The following is a 22,895-nucleotide window of genomic DNA, read 5'->3' as shown; positions in this document are numbered from 1 at the left end:
GAGGATGGTATGCATCGGTATGGGACGGTGTCATACTAGGTACGAATTAGTTCAGACACTAAGCCTACCTAAATTTGGATTAAGGTATGGATTAATCATAAAGGTTAAGTCCATCACCTACATGTGTCATATCAATTGTGAATTGAATGACCTACTATAGTTTCAGGATGGATTGGTTCTACATATATCAGACCACTACACAGATGGATGGTATTGTGTATTAGGAGGAGTACGGACTTTATATATATATTATATGGTGCCGTGGTATGAGCTTGAGTCTCATAACCATGGTTAGGGAGCGTATATCTCCTAGGATGGATAACTGGACATAGGTGTTGTTCCGTGGTAAGTCTAGGTACTCATGCCCACCTTAAGGTACGTATTCGCATGTTGCCTTCTATTCAGGCTGAGACAGACCTACTGGATTAGCGAACGTCCTATAGTGTGTACTATATACTTCTATGGACTACTCTAGATATTGTTGAGTCTTCCTAGGATGTATCTGCGTATCGGATTACTGTTTGGATTGTAGTAGATCAGGACTTGCATATGGGCCTGACCCACTTCTTTATTTTTCAGGTGCTCGTCAGTTCCAGGGTTAGAGTTTGGAAGTGCAGAGCAGATACAGCTTTTCACTCCTCCGATTATGTAGGAATTTTCTATATGTTAGCTTTAGATTTTATTTTTATTATTTCAGTATCGTTTGGAGAATTTAAATAAGGGGTCCAATCGATGGATTCCCAAGTTGTAAACTTATGGAGTTTTGGGTTATCAGGTTTTAAGTATTTAATTATAAATGATTGTATTTCTAGATTCTTTCAGCTTATTATTATTTTTATTTCGTATTTTATCTTGTATTCTGTGTTCGGTTACATATTAATTGTTTGACATCCCTCGGGTTTGGGCCTGGGCCTGATCAACCCATGTCTCAGATCCGAGGGGTATCACAATTTGCACGAGACCAGATATAGCCCATGCAGTTGGTGTAGTTAGCCGATTCTTGTCAAATCCGGGAAGAGAGCATTGGAATGCAGTGAAGTGGATCAGGAGATATCTTCGAGGCACTTCTAGTTTAAGACTTGGTTTGGGAAACGGACAACCATTGTTAGTTGGCTACACAGATGCAGATATGGCAGGGGATGTGGATACTCGTAGGTCTACTTCGGGTTATTTGATCACTTTTGCAGGTGGGGTTGTAGGTTGGTAATTGAGACTTCAGAAGTGTATTGCTCTTTCTACCACAGAGGCAGAGTTTATTGCAGTAACGGAAGCGACTAAAGAGTTCCTATGGGCAAAGAAGTTCTTGAGAGAACTTGGTTTCAAGCAACAGAGGTATGTGTTGTTTTGTGATAGCCAGAGTGCTATTCATCTTGCTAAGAATTCCAGTTTCCATGCAAGATCTAAGCACATTAATGTACGATACCATTGGATCAGAGATGCGTTAAACAATAAGTTACTTGCACTTGAGAAGGTTCACACTGATGATAATGGCTCTGATATGTTGACAAAGACATTATAAAGAGACAAGCTTGAAGTTTGTTGTTCAATCGCCGGGATGGCGATTCCCTTCACATAGTCGGAAAGGGGGAGATTTGTTGGGTTTATTTCCTTCTATATGGAGGAAAGCCCAAGTGGGTTTTTAAAAGCCCAAAGCCCAGCCTTTAGGGAAAAGAAAACCCTAAGGAAGTTAGTATAAAAAGAGAGAGAGGTTAGCCGCAAGTGAAAGAACAAAGAGAAGAAAAACGCAGGTTTTTCTATTCTGCCCAGGTTTGATTAAACGTCCTTTCCCACTTTGTCCGTGGTCCGATCAAGCTGAAATTTGGAGGAGAGGTTCACGACTCAGTAATGCACAATCTGAACGGTGAAGATTAGATTTTGAGCTCGGGAACAGTGATTCGTGCTCGTGAATAGTAACCGGGTTTTGGTAGAACAACGCAGGTTTTTCTATTCTGCCCAGATTTCATCAAACGTCCGATCCCGCTTCGTCTGTGGTCCGATCGAGCTGAAATTTGGAGGAGAGGTTTATGACTTAATGAGTTAAAATCTGAATGGTGAAGATTGGATTTTGAGTTTGGGAACAGTGATTCATGCCTATGAACAGTAACCAGGTTTTGGTATTTTTCTCTCCAATTCTCTTTATTTTTTGCCAAGATTGTTGCTATCTTTGATGAGATGTTTTGTAGCCTCTAATTGCGACTAGAAAAGACTTTGTGTACCCATTATTTGGTTGATAGTGGAGTTTTTAACTGGACTAGGTCCCGTGGTTTTTCTTCCTCACACTGGGGAAGTTTTCCACTTAAAAAATTGCTTGTGTTCTTGTGGCTTTGTGTGATTGATTGTTTCTCTATTATTTTCAGCACATATAAAACTAGAGATATACTATATTTGCTTGCATATAGGGAGAAGAATTATTCCGCTGTGTTTGTTTATTGTCATCTCTCCCAACAAAAATATATTCATTGCATATCAAAAACAAAATCACTTCCACTGAGGGTTCTAGTTCTATTTGCAACCATGTAAAGGAAGTGACACGTACATGAAAACATAAACTGATCTTCCCAGTTCTATTTATAACCATTTAAAGGAAGTGACATGAAAACATAAACTGATCTTTCAAATTCTGAAGTGACACGTACATGAAAACATAAATTGATCTTCCCAGTTCTATTTATAAATTGCAATATAAACTGGTATCATTTTTTTTTTGTCTCAAACTATTGAATGTTGGATCTAACAATATTTCTCATTCAAAAGATGAAACTTCCTTCTAAACAAAGATGCAACCAGAAGGTCCACCATGAGGCAAGAGGGATAGCTTCACAGGAATTTCAGCACCTTCTTCTACTGTCAATATGCCGGTATTGCAATTTATATCTGTCTTCACGAAGCCAGGGCAGACGCAGTTGATGCAAAATGTAGGGTACTTCTTGGCCAGAATTCTCGTGTAGGCGTTCAAGGCTGCCTTTGATATTTTACCAGCACTTAGGAAAGCAGGCCAACCTTTGGTTTCTATCGACTCTTTGAAATCTTTCAAGAACATATTTAGTACCTCATCAACTCTCTCTTCTATCAGGTTTTCAACATCACTTAACACTCCTTTAGCCCATTCATTGGAGATATTCTGAGACAACATAAAGCGGAAAAAAAAAAAAAAAAAAACACTAGCGACATTTGGAATTTAGAACATGTTTTGACTCATTGGCAGTGTCCCAACACCAAAGCCATTAATTTGTACTTCTTTAAGCAGGCCGGTTTAGTACGATGACATCAAAATAAGTAGCTGCAATGTGGTTTGCTTCTACTGACTTGACAAGGATGGAGAGTGTAGGTTCAAAATTTCGCTCAACCAATAACAATTGAGAAAAATAAAACAACTCACTCAAAAACAATAAGAATAAATAAGAACACTGTATAGAGAAGCGTAGAATTGCTTGATCTTTTCATTGGAGGTCTGGGCCTCTATTTATATACAAAAGTTAGAAGAATTATGGTAGGACTTGCGTTGCTTGTCCTTTAATTCTTTCCATATATCAATTTATTTACAAATAGAATTCTTTCCTCTTTATAATTCTTCCCTTTCCGGATTTTCCTTACACAAAACTTATTCCTTTGATGAATCCTTTTCCTTGTAGGACCGGTTCCTTCTTTAAATGGATTTGGGCCGCATCTAACTTGGTACACATGACTGCTGGTGTTTTGATTCGAGCTTTAGTAAAGCCTGTCGGTAGTTTTGGGCTAATGACCAACTCAACTTGGGCTTCTGACGAAATGGACTTTGACCTTTATTGGAGATAAAGTTATATTTATGATGATGTGGATTGCTCTTATTGGAGGGAGATTTTTCCCTCCACACTTTGCCCCCAATTCTCTCTTTAATTGGATTGCGGCTCCTATTAAAAAGGGAATTGAAGTTGCACGGTTGTCTTTTTTACCAAAAGACGTTTCGAAGATTGCCCATTACCATTCTGCCTTAAGAGATTCTATAAGGATTACTCTTGCTCTCACTACGTTTCTTGCATTCTTCACTCCGTCGTCTTATCAGGTTAGTTCTCCATCTTTTTCTCTTCGATCTTGCATTATGAGTACTTCAACTACTCCTGAACGTATAGATATCATAGATTCTGAGTCCACTCCCTCGTTTTCCCCTAATCTCATTAGGGTTCCCCCACCTAGGGTTTCGAACTTTCCTAAACCTGTAAGTGACTCGGCTAATCAGCCAGGTGTTTCTTCGATCCAGGCTAAAACATCCATCTCCGGGTCGGACAATATCCTCACTAAGGAAGAGAGGAGTGCAATTCTATTTATTCGTCGCATTCCGTTCTTCATTGAATCCGTAATGGAAGAATTTGAGATTCCCGAGGGGATAGAAATCACAGAGTACCCCAGAGGCACTGATTTTTGTACCGACGAGGGCGTCGGAGAAGACGAGTTGCTCCTCTCTGTGGGGTATCTCAACGCTCTTGGGTTCCCCCTTCATCCCTTCTATCATTTAGTCTTCAACAAATTGGGGATTGCACCCTTGCAAGTAAACCCTAACTTCCTTCGAGTAATCTCAGCACTCCTCATTCGCCGGTGGTAGGAGAGTCTTGACCTGACTCTGGCTGACTTGCTGATTACTTATTCTATTTCTAAGCATGGAACCGAACCTTGTCGTTTCTTTTTCACCTCCCCCTTGCACCAAAGGATATGCACAGACCTTCCTACTTCTGAGAAGAAGTGGAAAGAGAGGATGATAGTTGTTAAAGGGAAATGGGCCGTGCCCCAATCGAGCAAACTCCCAATCCCTCGCAAGTTCGGAAAATTAGGTATAGAATATCCCCTTTTTCTTCATGAAGAGTGCTCGGGCTGTTTCCCATGTCGAGTCTTACTATTTCGATATATTTATGAGTTTCTTGGTGTTTTTTCAGCAACATTTCCTTCTTCGGCTGCTAAGAAGAGGCTTTCCTTCCTGGAAAAATGGGTCTGGAACAACCCTCCCTCGATTGAGAGCTTACTCACTTCTGCGAGTCTTAAAGCAGTTGCTTCCAGAACTGTAGCCGCTGATCTCATAGACCTCTCACTTCTATCTTTGGACAGCTTCCCCATGACTGAGGAAGAAAAACAGAGGGCTGAAGCCTTGAAGAGGAAAGCTGCAAAGAATGCTCCGTTGACTATACTGCGCACAAATGAACAGGAAAAGGAGATTGACGAAGTCCCTTTGAACAAAAGGGCGAGGCTGAACTCCTCTTCAACCGTGAAAACCAAGGGTGCTTCCAACCCAAAAAGCAAAGAGAAGAAAACCGAAGAAGTTAACCCTGAGGATAAAGTCAACGCTTACGTCCTTGCCGAGGATGGAGCACCTTGGACTCCTTTCTTCTCGAGGGCTGACAAGTCCATCCTCTATATTGGTGATTCTATGATCACTGACCCATCTGCTGCACTAGCCATTGCTCGGGGAATGTTGTGATACCCCCGAATTTTCGAATGCGGGTTGGCCAGGCCTACGCCCGAATACCCGAGGATATCAAAACAAATTGATAATAAACGAACACAGAGTACAAAAGAATAAAGAAGAATAAATAAAATGCTGACAAGAAACTAAAATGATAATCTGATAATAAACCTCATAATATACTTCCATTAATTAATAAACTCTTCTGATACAACTGATCCTCCAAAATACAACTCGAGAATCCATACTGTGTGGACCCCTAGAAAATCCAAACTAAACAAATGACCGTAATCTAAAACAGGAAACTGAATCATAAAGGAACTCCTATGTAGCATCGGAAGAATGAAGTAGACTGATCCCCGCTCAGCACGAACAACCTCTACTCGTGACGAACACCTGAAAAATAATGGTGGGTCAGGCCCACAAACAAGTTCTACTCTACTACAGTCCAAGCAGAGATCCGATACACGTATACATCCTAGTCAATCCAACAGTAACTAGTAGTCCGTATATATATATATATACACACTAAAGGAACCTCACTAGACTATAGGGTTGTCTCAACCTGAATAGTAGGCAACATGCAAAACGCACGTATAGTGGGCATGAGTACCTAGACCTACCAGGGTACACAACTACACTATATTTAGCTACACATCCCTGGCGATATACGCGCCCTAACCATTGATCCTGAGACTCAAGCTCATATCATGGCACCATACTTATATATATAAAATCTAGTAACCATCCTATCCAGTATAAATTAATCCTCCATAAGTCATTCAACTTGTTCAGCTGACCTGACTTGAATATAAGTAGGACTTAACATTTTAGTTAATCCATTCCCTTATATAATAAATTAATCATCCATAAGTCATTCAACTTGTTCAGCTGACCTGACTTAAATATAAGTAGGACTTAATATTTTAGTTAATCCATTCCCTTATATAAAATAGGTAGGACTTAACTAATAAGTTAATCCATCCCTAGAATGCCACCGTCCCATACCGGTGCATTAAATCACACAATCCAACAATTGATGTAACAATTAAGGAAATACATCAAACATTCCATAAATAACTATGATAAATATGATATCAAGTTATCACATAATAGGAATGACTTATTATTTCTTTAAACTTCCTATATCATATGTCCTACACAAACTGAATCTTATACATGATGATATTTTATTATACCGTTAAATAAGGATTCTCCATATCCAATTCATCCTACACATTTAATCTCAATTGCTAAAATATTTTAAAAGATTAAATCCATTCGTTTGTTTAAAACATTCAAATAGTAAGTATCATTATGATTGGGTCTATTTAAATTTATTAAAACCCAAACATAGTCCCTATTTAATGTTCAGGAATCTTAGGCATGTTTCTACGTTCCATCATTCCACAGATATGAAAAATACATAATTTAAACATGTAAAAATTCACATAAGAAATCAAATCAAAATCATGCATTTTATCAATTCATAACACAAGAACAGATATGAACCAATTTCATAAAACCTATGTTCTAACCCAATTAAACATGCATAATTATTTAATTTTATGTGTTTAATAAATCCTGGAATTTTCTAGGCATGTACAGAAACACGAATCAAAGGGAAAGAGATAGAAGAAGAACTTGCCTTAAACTTTCGGATTGAAAGTTAAACTTCTTCTTCCTTGATCTTCTCTCTAAAGGGTTTTCTCCTCCTTCCTCCCTCTTTCTCCTTCTCTCTCTAACTCTCTCTCTAGAATATATTACGTGATATATTTTCACTCCTTTTTCAACCTATAGTTGTGTATTTATAGGCTAAATAATAACCCTATTCCTTTTCCCAATCCAAGTCAACTTAATAAAAAAAAATAAAAATGAAAATATTAAAAAGGTAACTTAAAATATGTTACGTATATAATCTATGTATATCCTTATTAATTAAATAAAATATATACATTAGATTATTTAGTAATACTAAAGTTACCATAATATTAAAAGGTAACTTAAAACATGTTAAGTATATAATCTATCTGTATTCTCATTAAATAAATAAAATATATACATCAGATTATTTATTTATACTAAAGTTACCATAATATTAAAAAGGTAACTTAAAACATGTTACGTATAAAATATATGTATATCCTTATTATATAAATATATAAAATATATACATCAGATTATTTATTAATACTAAAGTTACTATAATATTAATAAATTACTTTCCTTTTTATATATATGTATATACATATATATCTATATATATACATATACAACTATCCATGGATAATTATCCATACTCATCCATCCTCCTATCCAAGCAGTCCATGGGATCCAATTGGTTGGCCAATTACCACTAACCATAACCATAAAAGAAAAATAAAATAAAATAATAAAAGAAATGAAAACATTTAATTTACAATTAATTAACATTAATCAAATACATCATTTAAGCACACAATCTAATTAAACAAATAATACAAATAACACCTAGACAAAATACAAATAACACATAGATAAGTAGCCAATTAATCAAGTAACACTTAATTCAATTAAACACATAAACAATTAGTCAAATAATCAATTAAACAATTAAAAAAAATATAATAAAAATAAATAAATAAATACCGAGACTATCCTTTTAAAATTAGGGATATTACAAATGTGGCTCCCCAAGGATGAAGAAATTATCGGCAGAATGGGGCTGGAACAGCTACTCCCATCTGCCCCCGTTCGAGCCATAGAGGTTTGCCCCGTCTTTCATTTCCAATGTCATAATTGCCTTACATATTTTCTTACATTGTTATTATCTCATAATGCAGGGCTTGTATCATACTATGGCCCTCTGTGCTACTACTGAGGCCCAGTCTCTTTCCCTTAAGAAGCTGGAGAAGGACCTCAGTAATTCTGAGAAGAAGGCATCCCATGCCATTGCCAATGCACAAATTGCATACGGGGCTCGGGATGTTTACAAGAAGCGTTTGGCTGCCTCTGATGCCAAAGTTGAGTCACCGGAGGTTGAAGTCCAGCGTTTGAATGATGCTCTTAGCACCTGCATCATTGCAGGGAGGCAGATGCAGGGTTGTTACACCAGTCTGGTGCGCTTATCTAGCGCCAAGGCATTCAGGTCCGGCTTCAATCAGGGTTCAGGGGAAAAGACAAAAGATCCCGAGGCTTTTGATGCCCAAATGGGAGTGTCGTTCCCTATGATGAGGGTCCAAAAGCTTAGGAAGCTGAAGTTCTTTTTGCTAAGATGGTGAAAGCTCATCCTGAGGTCCCTTCAGTTCCAAGTGTCTCTACTCTTGCAACTGGCCCATCAAATCCTCCACCTGCAAGTCCAGCTATGGTAGATGCTTTTGAATCTACCCCATTTGATCCAAAGAGGAAGTAGGATCGAGTAATAATAATTTTTTTTTTTGAAACAACATTGGGAATGAATGATATATCCATGTTTCTTTAAGCTGTGTCATTTTTATTTTGCTTCGACTGAGTATGCTTGTATGCTTTTAATATTGTACACACTTTATCAGATGAGATTATTTCTAAGGAAAGTACCCTGCCTGAGAGTTCCTTATCTGTTCCATTCCGAAGCAAAATAAATAAGATGTGAAGAATAAATCTCCTCTAATGGTTTATTTGATAATAGAGGATTGTTTTTTCCTTTGGTGATTTAACCGTTAAGAGAACCCTTCTTGAAACGGATTTGTGTGAAGCAAGTATATTTATACTTGTCTCTTCTTGTAGTTTTTCAATGTGGGACAATCTCGTGGCTTATATTACCGAACTTAGAATCAGTGAATATGAGCATAAGAGTTAGGTTTGCCGAGCCGGATACTTAGGGTTCGAGGCGAATAACTTATTCCCCGGCGCTGAGCCTGAGGGGAGGTTGGTTTGCCAAGCCGGACACTTAGGGTCCGAGGCGAATGAATTACTCCCCGGCGCTGAGCCTGAGGGGAGGTTGGTTTGCTGAGCCGGACACTTAAGGTCCGAGGCGAATGAATTACTCCTCGGCGCTGAGCCTGAGGGGAGATTGGTTTGCCGAGCCGGACACTTAGGGTCCGAGGCCGAGCCGAACACTTAGGGTCCGAGGCGAATAAATTACTCCCCGGCGCTGAGCCTGAGGGGAGGTTGATTTGCCGAGCCGAACACTTAGGGTCCGAGGTGAATGAATTACTCTCCGGCGCTGAGCCTGAGGGGAGGTTTGTTTATATATTTTTTCTCAAACAACTTATCATGAGGTCGAGGATTCAAAAATGATAATAGGCCAAGAAAGCGAGTAACAGTGGCTGTGAAGTTTCCTATTTGTTGACTTTGGAGACTTTTCTCCTCTATTGATACTCCTTTCTTGGCAACCAAATGTAGTGGACTACGTATATATTAATCGCATTCCTTTTCTATTTCTATTCGATGTGGGACATAGACTAAATTTTGTCAAAAAGGTCGGTGTAAGGAATGCCTCTGGTATTGAGCTTGACAGCCTTAAATACCAGTGGGCCCTCCTTACACTGCAATTAACTATTTGAATATTCCCATATATAACAGAATGTAGCACGTACTTTTTTGTCGATGTGGGATAGAAAGTTTTAAACATAGGCCATAACTCATATATATATATATATTTTTTCCTTAAAAATCATTCCTTAAAAATCATTGTGACGAATGCTTTTTTAACAGCTTGCTTCTAACATTACTTTGCATAAAAATTGCATAATGCGACGCATGCATAAAAGTTGCAAAATCATAGAGTAGTATGACCCAAATTTTTATGGAAAGAAATAAATATGATAGAAGTAAAATAAAGAAAAGTTTGGCTGACTGTGGACATACTCAGCCTTATTTGTGAAGAATTTGTAGCAAAATTGACAAACTTATCTAATGGAAATACCTTTTAAGGTGTATTGCGTTCCAAGGACGCGCAATGGGACGTTCGTCAGCTTCGGGCAGACGATATACTCTTTTTCCCACAACTTCGGTAACCCTGTAGGGTCCGATACAATTAGGTTCCAGTTTCTTTACATGAGCTGTTTCTTACTTCAAAACCCAGTCGCCTACCACAAAGGTCCTGAATCTGACGCGTTTGTTATAACTGTTGTGCAACTGTTACAGATATGAAACAGGTCTAATTACTGCAGCATCCCTTTTTTCGTCCAGGAGATCAAGACTATGTTTGAGCTGCCGACTATTGTTTCCTTCAAGCAATAAGAATGTCTGAAGGGTCAGAACTGCCGCTTCGGTTGGGATCACAGCTTCAGATCCATAAGCCATGGCAAAGAGACTCTCTCCCGTAGGCCGCCACGGTGTGGTTCGGTACGCCCAAAGCACCCGAGGGAGATTCTCGTACCATTACATTTTGAGTTTCTCCAATTTCTTCTTTAAACAACTGAAAATTGTCCGATTAGTTATTTCAGCCTGTCCATTCCCTTGTGGATGACTAACCGCAGCTAACTTTTGTACAATTCCATGCTCAGCAAAAAAATTTCTTGTACTTCTATTATCGAGGTTTTTACCATTGTCCATCATAATGACTTTTGGGATCCCAAACCGGCAAATGATGTGTTCCAAAGAAAACTTTTTACCTGCTCATGGGTCACACTTGAGTAGGCCTCGGCTTCTACCCATTTAGTGAAATAATCTGTAGCCAGTAGCACGTACTCCTTTTGCTCCACAGTTTTGGGTAACGGGCCCACCATATCAATCCCCCATTGTGCAAATGGCCATGGATTTGCCCTTGCGTGCAAATCTTCGGCAGGCTGATGCTTCATAGGGTCGTGACGTTGACATTTGTCACAAATTCGTGTATACTCTTCTGCATTCCGGGACAGGTACGGCCAGAAGTAACCTTGAGTCAGGACTTTATGTGCGAGGGATTTGCCCCCGGAATGGTTACCACAATCTCCGTCATGAATTTGTCTCAACACCACAAGAGCCTCAGTAGGGCTTAAACATTTCAGGTAAGGACTTGAAAATGACTTTCGGTATAACTGATTGTTAATGATGGTATATTTAGCTGCGGTGATACTGAGCTTCCGTACTTCGGACTTCTGGTCTGGAAGAACCCCATGCTTGAGTGAAGCTTCCAATTGATCAATCTAGCATGGTTCTCGAGGAATAACTGGAACTACCATTACTTCCTGCGGAGGATTAATGCTGGGCTCGTCCAGAACGTCAATCGGCACGATCCGAATCAGATCCTCATTTGAAGATGACGCTGATGTGGCCAATTGGTCTGCTTCGGCATTCTCAACATGAGGTACCTAGAGACTGCTAGCCAACCAAAAACCAGCAAGTAATGCCTCATACTCGGCCTCATTGTTCGTAGCTGGGAACTTCAAACAGATAGATTGCTGCAGCTTGGTGCCTTCGGGAGTTGACATTATAACGCCTATTCCTGCACTTGCTTGATTTGAGGAACCATCGACTCGAAGTTCCCACTGTAGTTCTGGGTGTGCTGGCTCTTCGGGAGTATCTTCAGACTCGAGAAGGAAATCCGCTACAGCTTGTCCTTTATGCGACACCTTTGGCTCATAAGTTATGTCGAATGAACTAAGCTCGATAGCCCACTTGGTAATTCTCCCAGATAAATCAGGCTTAGAGAGTATGCCCCGTATAGGATAGTTGGTAAGTACCACAATGCTATGAGATTCAAAATAATGCCGAAGCTTCCTCTTGGCGTAGATCAAAGCTAAGATAACTTTTTCTGCTTTACTATATCGCGTCTGCGCATCTGTCATGGTCTTACTTGTATAGAAGATTGGATATTGCCTCTTTCCTTCGTTTCTAATCAATGCTGCACTTGTCGATGTATTAGAAATCGCCAAGTATATAATAAGAATCTCCCCGGGTTTTGGAGCAGATAGAATGGGTGGTTCAGCCATGTAACCTTTCAACCGACTGAGGGCCTCCTATTGCTGAGGTCCCCATATATCTTTATTCTTGGATCGTATAGCATCGAAGAATGGTTTGCACTTATTTGACAATCGGGATATAAACCGGCTGAGTGCTGCGATCCGACCAGTAAGTACCTGCACCTCCTTGCGATTTTTTGGTTCCTGATTCTGGATGAGGGCTTTAGCCTGAGCCGGACTTACCTCTATCCCTCTTTTATTCACTATGTGGTCGAGGAATTGACTTGATGATACCGCGAAGGAGCACTTAGATGGATTCAACTTCATGTTGTACTTCTTCAAAGTATTGAAAACTTCCTGTAGATGTTTCGGACGATCTTCTTTCTTCACACTTTTAACCACCATGTCATCTGTATATGCTTCAACTGTCTTTCCCAGCAGATTGTCAAATATCTTGTTGACAAGGCGTTGATAAGTAACTCCAGCATTCTTTAGTCCGAAGGGCATGACCTTGTAACAATAAGTCCCCTTTTATATAATAAAAGCCATTTTTTTTTCATCTTCGGGGTCCATAGGAATCTGATTATATCCCGAGTATGCATCTAGGAATGTCAACCTCTCGTAGCCGGTGGTAGCATCAACCAACTAGTCTATCTTGGGCAGAGGGTAGCTATCTTTAGGGCGGGCTTTGTTGAGGTTGGTATAATCTACACAAACCCTCCACTTTCCATTCTTCTTTTGTACGACTACCACGTTCGACAACCAATGCGGATATTGTACTTCTCAAATAAAACCTGCTTGCAATAATTTGTTTACTTCTTCAGCTATAATGCGATTGCGTTCAGGAATAAACCTTCGGTGTTTCTGCTTGACCGGTTTGAACTCCGGATCCACCTTCAGGCTATGGCAGGAAACTGTGGGATTGATCCCTACCATGTCCGAGTGATCCCATGCAAAGGCATCTACATTGCTCCGGATAACATCAATTAATGCCTTCTTTTCTTCAGACGTGGAAGAAGAGCCTAGATAAGTAACCTTCTGAGGGTCGCCGAAGATAACTTCCACGGCTTCGAAGGTCTCCTCGGTGGGCTTCGCAATTTTTTCCTCCTCCTCTCCGTTAAGATACTTGGCCAGTGGGCTCTGTAATTGCTATTTGGGCCCAGTTTTGGAAGCCTCACCTGGTTGCTGTTGAGTCGACATCCTCTTCGCCTGAAGTTGTGTCAGCATATAGCATTCTTTCGCTGCGACCTGATCACCCCACAGATTAATTACTTCTTTCCCGCCCGGAGATAAGCACCACATCACCTGGTGGAGGGTGGACGGAACTCCTTTCATCCGATATATCCAACCTCTTCCCATGATGAGATTGTAAGAATGATGGATTTCTGTTAAAACAAAGTTCTCCTTTAGAGTCCTCTTTGCCGTGGTTACGGACAAGTCTATTACTCCAAGGGGATCTACTCTTGTGCCATCGAATCCCATCAAAGGGCTGGAGGTAGGTCGAATAGATGACGACGTGATCTCTAACTGATCAAAGACCGTCTTTGTGATTATGTTAGCGCTACTTCCTGGAACTACTAAAACCCTCCTGATCATACAATTGGCCACTAAAAGACTGATGGCCAATGGATCCTCGTGGGGGAGTTACACTCTGGATAGGTCGTCATCTCTGAATCCAATACTAATGCTACTAGAATTGATAGCATTGACCTAGGATATCTTCCTGAGCTTGTGGGTCGCCCTCAATCTGGATCTGTACACTTCCTCGGACTCTTGATCATTTTCAGACCTGCCATGTATTGCATGGATGACTTTTACTTACGTACCTTGTACCTTGCGGGGATAGACCTCGCGGGGCTTTGCATGCTCCTTTGTCATGAGGTAATCTGTTAACTCACCTCTGGCGATCATATTCTCCACCTGTCGTCTGAGGGATCGACAATCGTTTGTTGAATGCCCATAATCTCGATGATGAGCGCAATGCTTGCTTTTGTCCCTTTGCTCCAGGGGTTGTTTTATTGGCTGTGAAGTTGTGAATTTTGCCTTATTCTCTTGGAAGAGTCGAGCCAAGGTAGTTCGGAAAGGTGTAAATCCTTCTTCTACCCTTTGCCTTTTTTCAGGTGCCTAGGTGACTGGCATTGAGGAGCGTTGGCTTTTTTGAATCTTTGGAGTTAGGATTCTTTCTCGAGGCTTATTTTCCACTGTCACGAGGGTAGCGTGCTGTGCACGGTGGGCTATATTTTCTTCAAGCTGAATGTAGATTTGGGCTCTGGCATTTAGAGTCTGCATGTCGGGAGGGGAATACTTGACTAGGGAAGTGTGGAACTTCGTCCCCTGAATTATTGCGAGTTTAAATGTTTCTATAGCAGTTGCGGGATGACAATCTGCTATTTCTGATGCCTCCATGTTGAATCTTGATAAGAAATCCTGCAATGTTTCCCCCCTTTTTTGCCTTACGGTGAAGAGGCTGGCAATGCTTTTCTTTTGCTTTTTATTTCCGCAATACTGTGCCAGGAACATGGTGCATAGAGTTACGTAATCTGGGATGGATTTATGCGGTCTATTCCTGAACCACTCTAGTGCTACTCCTGTCAAACTGGTAGGAAAAACTCTACACATCCAAGGGTCATTACGATCATCCAAAGCCATCTTTTGAGCATAATGATCTAGGTGCCGAGAAGGATCCCCTGTTCCATCAAACTGGGTGAAAGAAGGCATGGTGAATTTCTTGGGCCTCTCTACCAGATACACATCGTCAGTGAAAGGAGTTTTGATTAAAGAATTTTTGTGTTCTCTAGCCATCTCGGCAGGTGTTTGAATCTTCAGGAGTTTCTTCTCGTCAAAGGCATCTTGAACGCCTGCACCATCTGGGATTCCATTGGACCACACCGTAAGCTTATGGCTGGATTCGACCTGCTCATCCTGCGTGCGACGAGGGACGTTATCTGAAGCCGCAGCCTTGGATCTTGCCTTCCGTTGCTGCTAAACCTCATTCGGCTGAACCTCATTGGGTCGTGCCCCATTAGGTGGAACCCCATCAGGCAGTCTTTCATCAGCTTGATGTGGTGGACCCATCAGTATTGCTTCACTTTCTGCTTTTATCAAGGCTTAATTTGGAAGGCTATATATCTTGGTAAACTAGCAAACCATTCTTGATTTTTTCTGTTTTTGATGTATTTATTATTATTATTATCATTTATTTCCATCTCAATTTATCTTCTAAAGAATTATTCGAGGATTTGATAAGTTGTATAACATACTCTTATCAACTACCAAAAATTGAGAAATTTATGTTTCTGTTTTCATTAGCCAGGTATGAAGGACCAATTTCAGCACCTTTGAGAACCATATGAAATATCCTTAATTCTATAAGAATGCAACTTATCTGAAACATTCAGGTAGGATGAGAGACTGGAAATGGTAGAATGTACTAAAACTAAGATAATCTTTTCTCATCATTTCATGATTCTTAATGATCTTGAAGCGAACTACGGATTACCTATTGATGCAACAGTGACCTCAAATTTCTGATCGGATCTATGTCTTGTCTATTGACTGTATTCTCGTTGATTTTTGTGGAACAAGTAGTGAGAGAGCTCAAAATTCTGTGCAGGTGAATAATGCTGGGGTTAGTGGACTCATATTTCATGGTGATGCTTTGAAAGCTTCAGGGATTGGTGAAAGTGAGGTGAGTCTTTTATATATGATTCATTGCTTTGCTGCAAATATAAGGTGAAATTGGAATGATGCAACTATAATTCTAGCATCTAGTGAATGCTTCATTTGTTGAAGTTTTGAAGAAGGGGCCAAAATAAATATTTAGGGTTAATTTTTAAATTTTATGGATATTTTATTACTTTATTGTTTGAGGGCTTGTTTATGAAATGAAACAAGTCAGTTTGTGGATTATTGTAATATTATCGTGATTTCAAAATTTGTCTTCCCATCTCCTTCTTCTAGCTCACCTCATCTTCTCATCCCTTTCTTTCTTTCCATTCTACATTCACTTAGTTTCATATTTTGGTACTCAATCAGTTGGTATAAGAGTATTCTGTCTTACATCAGTTAGATGATGTAATGGTTGTTTAAGTATTAAGAGGTAATTATTTGGTTGTTGTTAATATATTTTCTGACTTGAAAAATGCCACAGCATGATATAGAATATATATAGTTACTTTATCATATATATGGCATGGTACTATAAAAACTAATATGATTTTTCAGTGGCATAGTATAACTACATTTTCCTTCTGATGTAACTGTGAATTTGGAAATAGTAGGGTTCTGAAGATTGATTCTTTTCACTGATGCAGCTAGAAATCGCAATAATCAACGAATTAATGACTCACAATTATTATTTGGCAAAGGAGTGCGTGCAAGTAAACTACTATGGTCCAAAAAGAATGATTGAAGCTTTTATTCCTCTCCTTCAATTATCTGATTCACCAAGGATTGTTAATGTTTCTTCATACAAGGGAAAGTTAAAGGTACAATCTTTCCACCTCGGTATCTAATTTTACACACACACACACACATATATATATGGAGGCTAATATTTGACTCCACATCGCATCTGAATTTCATGGTAAAGTGTAAATCAGTTCCAACATCCACTTTATTATATATGGAGGCTATTTTCATAATAGAAAACTCAAGGGGCCGTTTGGTAACGATTATGTTTATGTATTTAATATTTACTACTTTTATCTATACATGTTTGTGTTTGTTTTAAGTTTCCAAAACACAGAACAGTGGTTGGTAACATTCATTTGTTTCTTGAATTTTGCAAACAGTAAATAAAAAACATGTTTGGTAATACTATAGACATGCAGCATAAAATTAATTTAGTGAATAGGAAAGGCAAATGAGTGTAAGAAAGCAAGGTTTATGCTAATTCCTTCTGTGGAGGGAAAAATCTCCCTCCAATGAGAGCAATCCACATCATCATAAATTTAACTTTATCTCCAATAAAGGTCAAAGCCCATTTCGTCAGAAGCACAAGTTGAGTTGGTCATTAGCCCAAAACTATCGACAGGCTTTACTAAAGCTCGAATCAAAACACCAGCAGTCATGTGTACCAAGTTAGATGCGACCCCAAATCCATTTAAAGGAGGAACTGGTCCTACAAGGAAAAGGATTCATCAAAGGAATAAGTTCTGTGTAAGGAAAATCCGGAAAGGGAAGAATTATAAAGAGGAAAGAATTCTATTTGTAAAGAAATTGATATATGGAAAGAATTAGAGGACAAGCAACGCGAGTCCTACCATAATTCTTCTAACTTTTGTATATAAATAGAGGCCCAGACCTCCAATGAAAGGATCAAGCAATTCTACGCTTCTCTATACAGTGTTCTTATTTATTCTTATTATTTTTGAGTGAGTTGTTTTATTTTTCTCAATTGTTATTGGTTGAGCGAAATTTTGCACCTACACTTTGGCGCCGTCTGTGGGAAACGTGTGCAAATATATTCCCATTCTCATTTTTGTTTTACAAGTGAATCCTACAGCTAACCGTCCAGAATGTCAAATGGAGGATCTTCAGCAGATCAACAGACGGAGTTAATGCAAAAAATGCGTGAAGAGTTTCTGCACCAATTTGACGTACTTCGTTAGGCAAACGAAGCAAGCGTAGCTCAGATCGCTTTGCTTCAACAGCAGAAAAATGCTCTACAAACGACGCTAGCTCAGTTGGCACCACCGCCACCAGTGGGTGACACAGCAGCACCCCCTAGTCAGAATATTCCTCCGATTACTCTTGATCAAGACCAATACCTTCAGCTTGAGTTAACCTTTTTCTAGGCTCCAAAATTTCCTCATTCACCCCTCCCACATCATTGTATAGCTCAGTATAATATTCCACTAACCACTCCTTAATAACTTTAGGGTCAATAGGTTTATCCCCTTTGGTATTCTCCAAGGTTGTAATAGCATTGTGACATCTTCTCTGCTTCACCAAATTATGGAAAAATGAACTACATTTGTCTCCCTCTTTTAGCCACTTAACCTTAGACTTCTGAGCCCACAATATTTCTTGTAACTCCAACTGATGTTGAAGATTACCACTGGCATTTTTTTCTTGACTAATCAAATTTGAATTAAATGACTCATTCAACAGATCCATCTGGATTTTAATCAAATTCCCTCTAGCAGCTTGAACTTGATCTGATAGCATTCCTCTCTTGCCATTCCATTCTTTCACAGCCTTCTTTAACCTTCTCAATTTTTTCTGTAAAGCATGTAAAGGACTTCTAGAGACACCAATGTTCTAAGTTATAGCCACCACCTCCTTAACCTCCTCTTGCATACACCAAATTTTAAGAAACTTAAATGGTTTAGGTCCAAGAGAGCTCATAAAATTCAGATGAACATCCATACCATACTGATCAGACAGAGAAGCAGCAATTAAATACACTTTAAAGTCAGTAAAGGAATGCAACCAAGCTGAATTAACTAGAACTCTATCCAATTTAGCATTAATTCTAGTTTGAACTCCCTGCTTATTACACCAAGACCAATCACCATTATTCATTGGTAAATCTTCTATTTTAATGTCATAAATAGCCCCATTAAACTCATCTAACAAACTTTGAGAGACACGTTTTCCTCCCTTCTTCTCATGATTAGCCCGTACCACATTCCAATCACCTAGAGTAATCCATGGACCCGTAACTATAGCTTCATGAACCTTAAGCATCCTCCATAATAAGCTTTTCTCCATAGCTCTATTAGCAGCATACACAGCGTTAATAAAGATACAACATCCAGAAACTTTATGCTTAACCTGAAATAACATAGCCTGAGCATCTTCTTGAAGTAAAACCACATCAAACATAGAAGAATCCCAGCCAAACCACACTTTTCCCAAATAATGAGACTTATAATTAGCCAACCAAGACCATCGAGGGCATAACTTAGTCTGGATTCTACTAGCCTTACCCTCTTTAACCCTAGTTTCAACAAGGACCACTAAAGCAAATTTATTTTCAGCTATCCATTGTTTTACTTCCTTCTGCATTGGAGACCTATTGAGGCCTCTACCATTCCAAGCTCCTAACATTGAGAAGGAGAAGGCAGTGAAACACTGCTGGCTCGAGTCACTCTATCCGATGAAGGAACCTGTAATTTTTTCCTCTGCCAAGAAAACTTACCCCCACCTTTAATTTCGACACCCTTTGGATTGTTACTCTCCAAGTTATCATCAAACACCACAATATTGTTTTCCACCTCTGTTAAATTCTATTTTACATCAGCCAAATCATCAGTTTGTTCTTTCCCAAACACAATTATTTTTGAACAAGTGCCCTGTGCACCATCTGTATGCTCAGGTAATTCCTCACGTATAACAGCAATGGGAATAATATACTGTATCTCATCTACCTCAGCCATTGCCGTATCCCCATGTGTATCCCCAAGTGATTTTTCCACCAAGTTTATATCCTCATGATGATCTATCTCAGTCTCTTTTCAATCCTCAACCTTCACATTATGACTACTGTCTTCCATAGCCACCCCATTTTTCACATCTGCTTCTATATTTTTAAGCATAACAAAACTATTCGATGTAGTCGTTTCCTTGGTTGGGTTACTCTGTATTTCTCTGCTAGTAATATTATCAACCATTTGGTCTACACCCTTTAACTCCACCATCTTACCCTTCTGTTTAACAACCCATTGTTCAGTCTTCTTCTTTGGTTTAACCTGCAACACCTGTACACCTTTTGTGGGCATTGTGCTTCAGTATGATCAATTCGTTTACATATGTATCCCACATAATGTAGGCTTCCATTCATATTCGAGACCTGCTGTACAATCACAGCCATGTATATCAATGACCATGGACTTAGGTAATTCCTCCTTGACCTCCACTTCAACCATTACCCTAACAAATTATCCCTTCTCTCTATGATTCTCAGGATCATCCATATAAATTGGATTGGCAAACGAGGAACAAAGTTTGGATATAGAACTTTCATTTCGGCAATGAACAGGTAAGTCAAAAATTTGAAGCCACACCGAAATTGTTTCCATCACTTCTTTCACTAGATTAACATTTTTATCCCATTTTTTAAAAATGATTGGGCGGCCTTCGAACATGTGTATTCTAGATAACACAGTTTGTATGTCACTTTCATTAGGAAATCTCACCATGAAAAACCCATCTTTCAAATAAACCACATGAAATCTTTAGCCTAGTATTTCGCCATAAATGCTTTGAAGTATGGATAATAGGGCTTCTTTCCCATAACATATCCAACCACATACGATTTCTAATATGCAACTTCATCCGCCACATCTGCTTCAGTGATTGAAACCTTCTTCCCACGACATTCCTTATGATATTTCAAGTTTTTAAATGACGAGGATGTTGAATCTTTAAAGAAACTACTATATGTAGGACGTATAGGAGATGAATTCCGACTAAGAGCAATTGCCGGCTATAAGGAGAAGGTTTGGGCCTCCTCCATGGTGGTTGCCACCTTCACGTGAACAGGAGAACCAAAACAACCCTAATCGCCTATTATGTAGGTTTAGGTATTCATGCCCACTACATGTGCATTTTCCATGTTACTTTTTATTCAGGTTGAGTCCGCCCTATATTCCAATGGTAACCCATTGGTGTGTATCTATATATATATATATATATATATATATATATATATATGTGTGGACTATTTAGTTATTGTTAAGTTGACTGGGTGTATACGTGTATCGAGTCTCTGCTTGGATTATAGTAGAGTAGAACTTATTCGTGGGCCTGACCCACTATTATTTTTCAAGTGTTCGACAGTTCCAGTCTTAGAGCTTGATCGTGCTAAGCAGAGACAGTTATCATCACTCTACCGACCTGATGTAGGGCTCTATCTATGTTATCTTCTTTTCAGTTTTATTTCTAGGTGGGATATTATTAGGGATCCACTTGATGGATTCCCGAGTTGTAATGATATCAAAGGTGTTGGATATTTTTTTCATTTGGAGGAGTATCTATTATTTAACTTAAGGATTTATTATTTAGTTTCTCTTTCCGATCTTGTATTTATTCTTAGTTATTTATCTTTTGTATTCAATGCTTGTTTATTACTTAATTGTTTGATATCCCTAGGTTTAGGCTTGGGCCTGATCAACCCATGTCTCGGAGTCGAGGGGTATCATAACTTGTTGCTCATTTTCGTCTTTCTGCAGCTTTATCACCGCAATCCGAAGAGGAGAAATAGCACATGTCATGTGCTCCTTATGCTAGTGCAGTTGGTAACTTAGTGTATGCAATGGTTTGCACTCGCCCTGATATTTCACATGCAGTCAGTGTAGTCAGCAGATATATAGATAATCCAAGAAAAGAGCATTGGCTAGCCGTGAAGTAGATTCTTCTGTATTTGAAAGGTACTGCAGATATTGGCTTAGTTTATCAGAAGAGCAGTGATGATTTTGGCACTGTTGTTGGTTTTGTGGACTCTGACTATGCTGGTGATTTAGACAGAAGAAGATCTCTGACAGGAAATGTCTTTACTCTCTCAGGTTGTGCAGTTAGTTGGAAAGCAACTTTGCAATCCACAGTTGCTCTCTCTACTATAGAAGCAGAATATATAGCGGCCACTGAAGCAGTGAAGGAAGCCATTTGGTTGAGAGGTTTGATTAGTGTTTTGGGTTTGCAGCAGACCTCAACTGTTATTTATTGTGACAGTCAGAGTGTAATATATTTGACCAAAAATCAAATGTATCACGAGAGAACCAAACACATTGATGTCAGATATCATTTTATTCGGGATGTCATATCAGAAGGAATTACTATATTGAAAAAAATTGGCACAGCTGAAAATCCAGCTGATATGATGACAAAGTCCATTCCGGCTCTCAAGTTCAAGCATTGCTTGGACTTGGTTGGTATTCTCAAATGCTGAAATTGCCCTTAGGGGCTTAGTGGAGAAGACAGTTTGTTTGACAGAGATATAATGACTCATTCGAATTTTTGCCAAGGTAGAGATTTGTTGAACTTATGGCTCTAATTCTGCCAACTCAGCAAATTTATTTCATCACCCATTACATCATTTTCTGCATCATCAACTTGGCCTCCAAGAATTGTGATCAACAAGCTTTCCCAACTATGCGTTGTCACCAAGCAGTCCGGCCCATGTGTGATCAGCAAGATAAATGCTTGTTCAGCAAGCATATATTGGTATCCTTTGGCTATAAATAGCCATGTATCTCATGCATCTAAGGCATCCAAAAATTGAGAGTGTTTACTTAATACAGTAAAGCGAAAATGAGCTTGGATGTAATTGGGTTTTGGATATGAGCCACTTAGCCTTGTATCTTTTTTTTTTGCATATTAAAATATTATTTTGTCTTCTCCCTATAGACGTAGGCACAGCCGAACCATGTAAATCCTTACCTCGTTTGTGTGTGTGCTATTTTATTTTCTTGTCATTTGTTTTTTCTCTTGTTCTTATAAATCCCTATTCAATCCTATTCTGTAACAGATTATGATTCAAATGTTTTAAACAAAGTCTTCTGGATGATGGTTATCATCCTATCGTCACGACGACCCGAAGATATGGGTACTTCTTGGCTAGTATATTTGTGTAGAATTATGGCAACAGGCTTATCTCACATGACATGACTTTG

General features: G+C 39.1%; 2 protein-coding genes across 2 annotated transcripts; one reads left to right on the top strand and one right to left on the bottom strand.

Annotated features, from left to right (window-relative positions):
- Nucleotides 1–2,767: 2,767 nt before the first annotated feature.
- Nucleotides 2,768–4,155, bottom strand: LOC132278313 ((+)-neomenthol dehydrogenase-like). The gene is made up of 2 exons (XM_059780109.1): nt 4,087–4,155; nt 2,768–3,121 (listed from the first exon to the last, which is right to left on the bottom strand). The coding sequence occupies exons 1-2, from the start codon at nt 4,153–4,155 to the stop codon at nt 2,768–2,770; spliced, it is 423 nt and encodes a 140-aa protein (XP_059636092.1).
- Nucleotides 4,156–15,693: 11,538 nt separating this feature from the next.
- Nucleotides 15,694–17,989, top strand: LOC132278312 (short-chain dehydrogenase/reductase 2b-like). The gene is made up of 4 exons (XM_059780108.1): nt 15,694–15,789; nt 15,890–15,964; nt 16,590–16,782; nt 17,889–17,989. The coding sequence occupies exons 1-4, from the start codon at nt 15,694–15,696 to the stop codon at nt 17,987–17,989; spliced, it is 465 nt and encodes a 154-aa protein (XP_059636091.1).
- Nucleotides 17,990–22,895: the final 4,906 nt, after the last annotated feature.

The sequence above is a fragment of the Cornus florida genome, unplaced genomic scaffold, assembly GCF_030987335.1.
Source record: "Cornus florida cultivar Cherokee Brave unplaced genomic scaffold, ASM3098733v1 CherokeeBrave_3.0.0_Hap2_Chr10, whole genome shotgun sequence".
Taxonomy (NCBI): domain Eukaryota; kingdom Viridiplantae; phylum Streptophyta; class Magnoliopsida; order Cornales; family Cornaceae; genus Cornus; species Cornus florida.
The sequence above is the reverse complement of the archived record's forward strand: the minus strand, read 5'-3'. Positions and strand labels throughout refer to the sequence as shown.

What these genes read in the sequence shown, in the direction of transcription:
- LOC132278312 (XM_059780108.1), top strand. Translation starts at nt 15,694, where the DNA reads ATGGTAGAATGTACTAAAACTAAGATAATCTTTTCTCATCATTTCATG. An exon ending in GATTACCTATTGATGCAACA is followed by an intron (nt 15,790 to 15,889) that starts GTGACCTCAAAT and finishes AATTCTGTGCAG; the next exon opens with GTGAATAATGCTGGGGTTAG. An exon ending in CAGGGATTGGTGAAAGTGAG is followed by an intron (nt 15,965 to 16,589) that starts GTGAGTCTTTTA and finishes TCACTGATGCAG; the next exon opens with CTAGAAATCGCAATAATCAA.
- LOC132278313 (XM_059780109.1), bottom strand. Translation starts at nt 4,155, where the DNA reads ATGAGATTAGGGGAAAACGAGGGAGTGGACTCAGAATCTATGATATCT. An exon ending in TACGTTCAGGAGTAGTTGAA is followed by an intron (nt 3,122 to 4,086) that starts GTACTCATAATG and finishes ATGTTGTCTCAG; the next exon opens with AATATCTCCAATGAATGGGC.